The sequence below is a fragment of the Mauremys reevesii genome, linkage group 7, assembly GCF_016161935.1.
Source record: "Mauremys reevesii isolate NIE-2019 linkage group 7, ASM1616193v1, whole genome shotgun sequence".
NCBI classification, from domain to species: Eukaryota; Metazoa; Chordata; order Testudines; family Geoemydidae; genus Mauremys; species Mauremys reevesii.
The window spans coordinates 101,109,051-101,119,436 of NC_052629.1; the positions used below are offsets into that span (position 1 = coordinate 101,109,051).

The 10,386-nt window shown below is 37.5% G+C and overlaps 1 protein-coding gene across 17 annotated transcripts in view; it reads left to right on the plus strand.

Moving 5' to 3' along the window:
- Window positions 1-10,386, plus strand: part of CCDC66 (coiled-coil domain containing 66) — a 90,447-nt gene that overhangs the window by 4,338 nt on the left and 75,723 nt on the right. For 16 of the 17 annotated variants that reach the window (XR_005601211.1, XR_005601207.1, XR_005601206.1 and 13 more), the window contains exons 3-7: window positions 2,194-2,216; window positions 4,479-4,923; window positions 8,303-8,471; window positions 8,657-8,760; window positions 10,252-10,385. Coding sequence is in view for 8 of the 17 variants with exons in the window: in XM_039546926.1 (XP_039402860.1) it covers window positions 2,194-2,216; window positions 4,479-4,923; window positions 8,303-8,471; window positions 8,657-8,760; window positions 10,252-10,385 (875 nt within the window). In the remaining 9 variants the exon portion in view is untranslated. The remainder of the gene's footprint in view (window positions 1-2,193; window positions 2,217-4,478; window positions 4,924-8,302; window positions 8,472-8,656; window positions 8,761-10,251; window position 10,386) is intronic. The other variant, XR_005601209.1, reaches the window with a different exon arrangement.

Sequence of the window (10,386 nt, forward strand, 5' to 3'; positions counted from 1 at the left end):
AAAACAGAGCAGTGCTGGACTTGGGGCCTGTCCTTAAGGGACAGCATACCTGGTTACAGGGCCTTAGGAGCATAAAAATTAATGTAAATACGAATGTAAGGATATTAATCTAAAATGGAAAATCATTATCAATGAGGTTGTTTCCACTGGGGTCCACATAGAACTGTCCTTGACCTAGTGCTGTAAACAATCTTTATCAAGGATCTGGAAGAAAATATAAAGTAATTGCTGGTCATATTTACATGAGTAGGGCCCTACCAAATTCACAGCCATGAAAAACGCACCACGGACTGTGAAACCTTGTCTTTTGTGTGCTTTTACCCTTAACAGATTTACAGGGGAGACCAGTGTTTCTCAGATTGGGGGTCCTGACCCAAAAGGGAGTTGCAGGGTGGTCACAAGGTTATTTTAGGGTGGTTGCAGTATTGCCACCCTTACTTCTGTGCTGCCTTCAGAGATGGGCAGCCGGAGAGTGGCGGCTCTTGGCTGGGTGCCCACCTCTGAAGGCAGCACCCTGCCTTCAGAGCAGGGCTCCCTGCCAGCAGCCACCACTCTCCAGCAGCAGTGCACAAGTAAGCAGTACCGCAACCCCTCCCCATAATAACCTTGTAACCCCCTCCCAACTCCTTTTTAGGTCAGGACCCCTACAATTACAACACCATAAATTTCATGATTTTAGCTATTTAAATCTGAAATTTCATGATTTTTAAAATCTTATGACTGTGAAATTGACCAAAATGGACTATGAATTTGGTAGGGCACTACACATGAGACAAAAATTACCGGAGCGGTAAATAGGGAAGGGGACAGATCATTTATACAGACAGTCCTGGGTTGCTTGACAAGATGGACTCATTTGAACGTATTTTTTAAAGACTTACAAATGCAAGGTCATACGTCTAAGAACAAAGAATGTATGTCTCACATACAAGATAGAAGCCTGTATCCTGGAATGCCGTGACACCGAGAAGAATTGTAGGGGTAATAGTAGATAATCAGTTGAACATGGGATGCTGTAGCTAAGAGGACGAACACCATCCTTGGATATATAATCAAGGGAATATCAAGTAGGAATGGGGACATGATATTACATCTGTATACAGCATTAGTGAAACTATTATGGGAATGTTGTATTCATTTCTGGTGTCAGCACTTCAAAAAGTATGTTGAAAAATTGGAAGGAGTCCAGGAAAGAGCTACCAGAATAATTCAAGGTCTGGAAAACTTGCTTTTTTAAACAGAAAATCAACTCTGTTTAGTTTATCCAAGAGAAGGTTAAGAGATTACTTGATTACAGTCTACAAGTATTTACATAGAAAAGAGATTTCTGATAGTAGGTGCTTCTTTAAATCAATCAGTAAAAGGACAGCTTAGTACATGGCAAGCCAGGATGTGACTATACAACACACTAGTCTACCACATATTAAGGGCTTGTCTACATGGTGCGGAAAAAGTGCTCTAGAGGAATGTAATTTGTAGAATGCTCTAATGCGTTCTAACTGCCCCCAGTAGATCCTGCACAGAACTGTGTTATCGCAAACTAGGTGCCTTTTAGAATGGGCCAGCAGGGTCTATCCAGGGCAGTTAGAGTGCTCTACATATCCCTCTAGAGCGCTTTACCATGCTGGGTAGGCAAGCCCTAAGTGGACTCTGCTGCTGCACACTAAGGACAAAGCGCACTTTGGAACTTTTAGTGTGCAGTAGTAGGGTCCACACAGCGAGTCACTGTACAGCAAGCTAGTGGGCCGTACATTCATGCCATGGCTTGTTGCTCACCAAGTCTTTGTGTGGACAAGCCCAGAGGTATAATAAGATCCTGTGGTTAGAAGCTGAAGCTAGATAATTCAGACTAGAAATAACATACACATTTTTTAAGAAAGAGGGTTATTAACCATTGGAACAGCTTACCTAGGTTTGTAATGAATTTTTACCTCAGTTGAAGTCTTTAAATAAAAAGACTGGATATCTTTCTAAAAGTTTACTGTATCTAACAAGTTTTTGATGCAGAAATTACAGGTAAGGTTCTTTGGACTGCGTTAGGCAGGAGGTGAGACTAGGTAACCATAATAGAATAATAGATTTTAAGACTAGGTGGGGCCATGAATTTCTCAGGATGTGGTTTTCAAGGACATAATTGTTGATTATTGAATACTTTTCTCATGTGTATATTTTGTTTTATTTGTTTTACATTAGGTAAATCAAAATCCACAGTTAAGGTAAGTGGAGTAATGATTCCTTTTGATTTTTAGATAAGAACCAAAAATACAATCTGTCTTTTCAAAATGTGTTTAAATAGTAATTTTTGATGTGTCTAAATATCAATGGTCAATGTTAACTATGAAAGAATGAAGTTCCATTGATAAAACTCATTGTAGCTGACAAAATAGGTAGGATTAATATGACTTGAACCCCTCTATCTCTGGAAAATACTCTGCATACAATATGCCTAAAACTTAAATTCTTAGAAGAGAGATTGAAAAAAAGACAGTAGTACAATGAACCACATTGGATAACGTTCCGATAACCACGTTGGATAATGTTACTTTTTGTATGAACTAGAAAGGAGCAAGATTTGAGATGGAGAGGCCAAAGGAGAGGATGTTTCAGTAGTTAAGGCAAGAGAGAACCAAAGCATAGACAAATATTACAGCTGAAGGGACAATGAGTGAGAGAGAGAGAGATTTATATAGTACAGAACAAAATAAGGTTTGGCAACATAGTGTGTGGGGAGAAGAGGGGAAAAATATGCATGGTTCCAGCAGCCAAGCTTTAGAAGTTCCATTTTTAGCCATGTTTAATTTGAAGAAAAGCAACATGACTTTCAGGAAGAGATGATAAAGAGTTGTGAGCCCGAATAGGGGTGGAGAGGATAGTAGTTTATCTTGGGTAAGTGTGTTTTTCAAGAATACTTACCTGAAAACTGTCTTTTTCCCCAGCACCCACATCTGCCTGAGCCCTTCATACCTGATCAGATAAATGTGACTTGTAACTAGTCTAGTGCCCTTGCATTTATGATGCTTACCCAGCCGGAAGACATTCATACACTCTATCCCATGACATAATATTGAAATCATTGGGCCCATTATTTGAAAGGAGACTAGATTAGGCCTGGCATGCAAGAGGTTAAAGAAAAATTATCCTGTTTTGTTCACCAAAGAGTTTGAAAGCTGACAGCTGAATGCAAATACATTCTAAACTGGTGCTTCTGATTAGAATCAGATTGTTAAAATTTTATTCTGATTTTTTGCTAGCAGCAACCATAATGCAGAAGAGGGATTATTATCTCTAATACCAGCAGTATGGGACAAGTGACCATACTGTAAAACTAATTTCCATATTGTTGCTTTAGACATTCATATTCAGATTAAAAAAATAACAGTAATGCACATTTGGAGCCAAATCCTCCTTTCAGTTACATTAGTATTCATCTGGAGTCATTCCACTTAGTGAACTGAGTTTCTACTAATCTAACAGAGAACAGAATTGGCTTTTAATAATTAAATATGTATCAGGGTTCCCTCCCCACTCTGAATTTTTGGGTACAGACGTGGGGACCTGCATGAAAGACCCCCTAACCTTATTTCTACCAGCTTTGGTTAAAATTCCCCAAGGCCCAATTTCTCTCTGATACCTTGGATTAAGTAACACTTCCACCACCAAGTGATTTAAACAAACATTTAAGGAGGGCCACTTGGAGCCCTCCCTTCCCCAAATATCCCCCCAAGCCCCTACACCCCCTTTTCTGGGCAGACTTGAGAATAATCCCCCCAAACCCCTACACCCCCTTTCCTGGGGAGGCTTGAGAATAATATCCTCACCAGTTGGTACAGGTGAACACAGACCCAAACCCTTGGATCTTAAAACAATGAAAAATCAATCTGGTTCTTAAAAGAAAAATTTTAATTAAAGAAAAGTAAAAGAATTACCTCTGTAAAATCGGGATGGTAAGTACTCTACAGAATCACAAAAGGCTCAAGAACACAGAGGATCTCCCCTCTAGGCAAAACCTTAAGGTTACAAAACCAGGCATAAACCTCCCTCTTACACAAAGGAAAACAGAAGCCAAAATAAAAGTAAACTAACGCATTTCCTTGCTAAATACTTACTAACTCTATAGGAGTTGGATTATTGCTTCCTTGATCTGACTCTGGCAAGCACACAGAACAGACAGACAAAGCTTTCTCCCCCGCCCCCAAGATTTGAAGGTACTTTGTCCTCTTATTGGTCCTTTTGGTCAGGTGCCAGCCAGGTTACTTGAGCTTCTTAACCCTTTACAGGTAAGAGGATTTTGCGCCTCTGGCCAGGAGAGACCCCATACCACTGTATGCAGAAGGGTGGTTAACCTTCCCTTTATATTCATGACATATGACAGATAGGAAAAGTGTGCTTTTACTACCTGAAGGAAGGAAAAGACTAAGGGCACATAGTTTATTTACTTTAATATCCTAGGAAAGATAAAACTGTTATTGTTTTAACAGATGGGCAATAAAGCTAAAGTCCTCAAACATCCATTGAGAACAAAACAGTCTGGACATGTTCTGAAATCAACACAAAATTCCTGTGTCAAGCATGAACATATTTTAGCAAAACCCAGAAGTGGATCAAGATGGTCAGCAATAAAAGGTGAAAAAAACTGTGTGACTTTGTCATCATCTAAAGATTCATCAAAGGAATCCTTAAATAAAAAACATGCTTTGATTATCCAAAAAGACAACACAACTGGAATGCCGGATTTACAGAACCCTAATACAATTGCTGTTAAAAAGCCCAAACAGAAGTCTCAAAAACCTCATATCTCAGGTGAAGATCTAAGGAACAATTTGGTGTGTTTAACTCAAGAGCAACTTGAACAGATTCTGATGACTGTAAAACAAGGAACCAAAACTGAGTCCCAGGCCCAGGAGGAAAAGCAAGAAGAAACAAGTAAGATATATATCCTGCAGCAAAAATGAAATTTTCTCTTACTGGTAGCTTTTAGAAGGTTTGTATTATGGAAATTAATAGCAGATTTTTGAAATAAAAATGAAATGCTTTAACTTTGGATTTAAATTTCAGGGAGTCTGTTCAAACATTAAATGTACAGTTTAAAAAAAAAGTTATTTTGTATATATTAAATGTCAAAGGCACTTTTTGAGTAAAAAGAAAATATTTTAATTTATTTTTAAAAGGAACATTTTCCATTATAAATTAAAAACTACAAAGCCATCTCTAAGTTATTACTGTGAATTTACACACTTGTTAAAATTATCTTCTGATATATATTGTCTTCAGTTATGTAAAGACTGAGTCAGATACTTGTGTTTTGTTGGGAAACTAATTTCTCTCAGGTCTGTTTTATCTAAATGTATAAAGATTTACAAGTTCCTCTAAACAAGAGGCTATCTCTAGTCGTGGAATATGGTATTTAGACATGATCCTAAAATACATAATTGAAAATCCTCTCTCAAGCACGTTACTCAAAGAAAGTAAACAGGAAAAGATCACAAGTGAGTAGGGATTAAATCCTTCCTCCCAGAGGATCAAGATAGAACTGTTTTGGAGCAGACTTGTTTGGGAGGGTGAACAGAGTTAAGTGCTGTATTCGGCCCTGATCTTGCAAATGTACATCCATTTAACCTTTTGCACAAGGAGCTGATCTGATCCACTACAGAATTCATTAAGATGCATCACTAAGTGAGTGTTTGTGGGATCTGGGCCTTTGACAGTTGCATACATTTGGAGATTTTCTTTTTCATGTGTGTGAGTGAGAGAGCAAGAGAGAAAGAAATATTTGCAAGTCTGTGTGCCCAGTTAAAAAGACCTTACTTATTCCACTCCAAAGCCAGTTTCATGCTCCAGCGGATTGTGTGATGGGTGTAATATCATAGTACATACTGGAACATATAATGAAGGTGCAGCTCTGTTGGCTTCACTAGAGCAACACCAGTTTATGCCAGCATTTGGCCCTAAGTGAGTCTGTTGAAAGTCTTAACTAACATGCCAAATATGATTATGTTCAGTGATGAGGCCACCAGTTCATTAGAAACTAAACTGAGGCCACCAGCTCATTTCAGTTGCTATGAACCTGTTCCTGGTTCCAACTAGTGACATAGGTGAGCTGGATTATCTTAAAATAAAGCTAGATTTGACCCTGACAGTCTTCCCACAAGGAAGTAATACTATCACTTTAGGATCTATGCTTATTTTACTAAGAGAAAAGGTTCATATAGCCTATCCATGTGTGAGACTGTGACAGAATCTATGAGTGAAACGATCATATTGATAAAACCAAATTAGCCAGAACAAACTGATTTTCCCTTAGTCCTGTAGAAAACATTAGATAATATTAAGACTATTGGTAAAAATTGATTACATATCACCGAGAGGAAGAGGAAATCAATTTTCTTGTTTCATTCAGACATTTCCTGAGTACCTGCTACATTAATCAGAATTATACTTGGAAGTCATAAGTCCAGTTTGACCACACAGGATATGAATAACTCCCATTAATGCCAATGAAAGTTATTCTTAACCTGCATGTAGGGGATGGGTGAGTGTGTGCGCACGTGCGCATGCAAGATGATCTCATCTCTCAAATTTAGGTCCTGATCCTATAAGCCCTTTGGGGGAGTTATAAACCCTATAACTCCCCCTAAAGTTCCAACTGTGGATTGCTGCAGGATCAGCTCCTTAATTTTGTAGCCATAGTTGCTTTTACAAAATGTATGTTAAGATTGAGATTATGAAAAAATTGGTCTAACGGTTTATCAGAGGAAATATAAAAGCCAAGTTGTTTTTTTTATTGCTTTTTGGAATGAACGCAGTATCTATATTTCACACTGAATTGTTACATATGGGATTGTAGTTTAGCTATCAATACTATCATAACTATAGCTCTAATTAAAATCAATCTCAGATCTGGGTCAATATTTTCAAATATGTCATTAGGAACTCTTGATTATGTGAAGCAATGGTATGTAAATAATTCTAGATTGGTTTAGCTGTGAAATGGAGCAGCTGGCAAATCAGTTCAAGCTAACTATTATTGCATACTGCTTTATTTTCTATTTTAAATATTGTCTTCGATATTTTTGTACATTTAAGGTATTTTTTTAATCCGAATACTCTTGCCTATATTTCTGGGGAAAAAAGCACACAACCACTTTATGTATTCTATGTTTTCTAAAAGTGATTATTTTTTAGAGGTCTACTTTTGTGGTTAGAGCAAGGAAGAGTGATGGAGATAACTGCTTTTAAAGCTATTGGAAGTTGTTTAATCCCCTGTGTGCCCCTGAAAGAACAGACATCTTTCATCTGTTTTCCCTAAAAACAGCATCCACCATTGATTTTAGTTTCTCTACTTATTACATTATGAAATCGGTATAACTTGGGCCTAAATAAATAGGTTGAAAAGAGTTAGTGTTCCATGTCTGAAGAGTGTACCCTCTTGAGACACTTTTTTTAAAAAGTTTTTTTTTGAAAGAGGTACAACTTAAAGATTTTGACCCTCTTTTGAGACACGAGTTTAGAGTCTCCTAGCATGTTAAGAGTAGTTTTCAGATCATTTTAATGACACCTTGTTATTAGTATTATGCATATCACAGTAGCACTGTGAGGTTCCAGCCAAGATCAGGGACATTGTAATAGATGCTGTTCGTATACATATTAATAAACAGTTCCTATCCCAAATAAGCTTACAGTTTCAGAAAGAAAAAAAAGGGTTTGGGAGAAAGGAAGCAATATTTATCCTTGCTTTACAGTTGCAGAACAGTCACAGAAGGATTAAGGGACTTGCCCAAAGTCACAAAAGTAATTTGTAGGACGACTGAACCAAGGCCTCCTCAGTTCTAGTCCAATTCCTTAACCACAGTGCCATCCTTCCTATCACATTCCCTGATGCACAAGATAACATCTTACTGCAAACACATTTACCAGAGTTTGTGCCCTTAAAATAATTAGGTTACTTAAGAATATTCTAAGTAGACTCTTGGAAAGCAAAATTGCAAACAACTCCATCAACATTTAGTGCAGAATTGAATCATTTTAGGCATTGCACTGTGTTGAAGTTATGTGGCATTGCACCAGGCTAGCAGGAGGTCTAGAAATCATTATACCTCAAGGAGACATAGCTCGGGGAAGTGCTTCCATTGCTTAATGTCACTCCCCTGTATGTGCACCCCTTCTGAGGTGCGGTACTTAGTAGTGTTCACGTGAGCTTCCACTAATTTGAATTAGCCAGGTTCTACTGTTCATATAAACTATTGTATACAATGTGGAGTGACAATCTAGTGCAATATTTATTAATGTACATTTTACTTTGTAGGCCAAAACAAAAATTCCGATAGGAGCACTGCTGCTAATCAGGCCCCACAAGAGGAGAACATTATGGGATTACTCCAAAAAGCTGATGAAATTTCATCTGTTCCAAACGAAAATAATTATGCCTCAAGCAGAAAAGAAGCAGCATCTGAGCAGACTGAACAGAAAGTTATGTATGTAGATCTGTTAATTAATCAACCAAAATAATTTTTTAATTCTTGTATCCTATATTAAACTTTTAATATGAGTACATTAGTAATTAAATGGAACCTGAGTAGTTCCAATGCAAATTAATAACTAATTTAAAATTAGCTATTAATGACTTTTAAAAATAAATTAATTTTGTTTTTTTCTTCAGTAAGAATTCATGGAAACCAGCTGACATGTTTAGTACCCTAGGTGAAAGAGAGGAGGATAAAATTTTATTAGATGCAAAGAAGTCCCAGTGGAAGAAGGAACTAGGTATGCATTAAAATATAATTTGCCATATTTCTTTTAAGCAATGTATTATGTTGTAGCACTGGTCACTTAATATAGACAAAGCTTCAATTTTTTTCTAGTTATAAAGGTTTAAATCTATTGATATGACTAAAGTTTAAAAGCATTTTAAATATTCTCTATCAGTTTGTGTTTTTTCTGTTTGTAAAAAAACATTTGCTTGAGCTTCTAATTAGACTTGGCTAAAATAGCTTTTTATTTTTAAAATCTTTCCTTGTTTTGTTTCAGACAGAATTTACATGCATGTAGATAAAGATATATTCATCCTTGCACTGGTGCCTACACCAGGGCAGGAACTGACAGGAGTCAGCTTATGACTTGTCTTCCCTATGCAGCATTATACATGGCTAGTGGAGCCCTTAGAGCAGGCTAAGGCATTCTACATAACTTTCACTCCTGTTGCAGTAGCTTTTGTGGGCCTTGGCATGGTCACAGAATGATCAGGGCACTGGTCCATCCCAGTCATTCCCCCCCCCTTGTTCTTAACACACCTCCTTCCTCCTCTAGTCTGGTCCTATCTGGAGAATGCTTCTTGGATGTGGACCTCCAGCAATAACAGCACTGAGGCTCTCTGTGCTGCAGATATTCTCCTGAGGCCTGAGGCCTGCCCTTTGGCTCTTTTGCTGCTCCCTAGCTGGCTCAAAGGGGTGTAGCATAGCACTGATCCACAGGTTTTCAACTACTACTGCAGAGTCGTCAGGTAAATAGCAAACACTGTTTTGGTAAGGAGAGGGAAGGCTGTAGAAAGGGATATGAATTTGGTCCCTTCCCCCATTTTAAATAGACTTGTAGTAATTTATACTCAGTCGTGGCATCCAAATTCTGAACACCATTGTGGTGTAAGCTTTTTTTTAAACATAACTATTGATATTTGTCTTTGAATCAATGTTTTCAGGAGAATAAGATCATCTAAGATTACTGGAAATTCCTAATGGAATAATGAAGCCATTAATTGCTATAGAACAGATTTTGTTTAACCTGGATGTAAACTGTCTGGACAAAAACCCCTCCAAAATCTCCCACCATATTTCTGGGTTTGATCCTGCATGGTGATACACCAGTTCTAAAGTGGTGTAACTTACTTGGTTTCAGTATAGTCATACTGGCACAAAACTTAACAATGAAATGAGGAGAATTCAGGACCTGTGCTATTTCTTAAGCAACAGACACAATATTTTTGATAAATATAATATAAATAGTCCTTCAGTTTTATCCTCTCCCAATAAAGATTTCCCAGTTGCCTACTGTTTCCACATCCTCTGCAGCCATATTTCTCATAGGCAGAGCCTTTCAACACTTAGAACAAACATCTGGTTAGAAAGACTAATCAGGCAAAGCCCAATTACCGTCTTAAGTGGCTTACACTATGTTTTTATATTACCACATCGCATATTACTCTTCTTTGAAATTGCAATTATTTATATTTACTTATTCTAAAAAAAAATTGTTTTAAAGATGAACAGATAGCTTTAAAGAAGAAATTAAAAGAAACTTTGGAGCGACAGACGAAATACTACCATTGGGAGAAAACGGATGGTGATGGTGATAAAACCCATTTGGAAAAACTGAAGCCAGTTAATCAAGCTAACG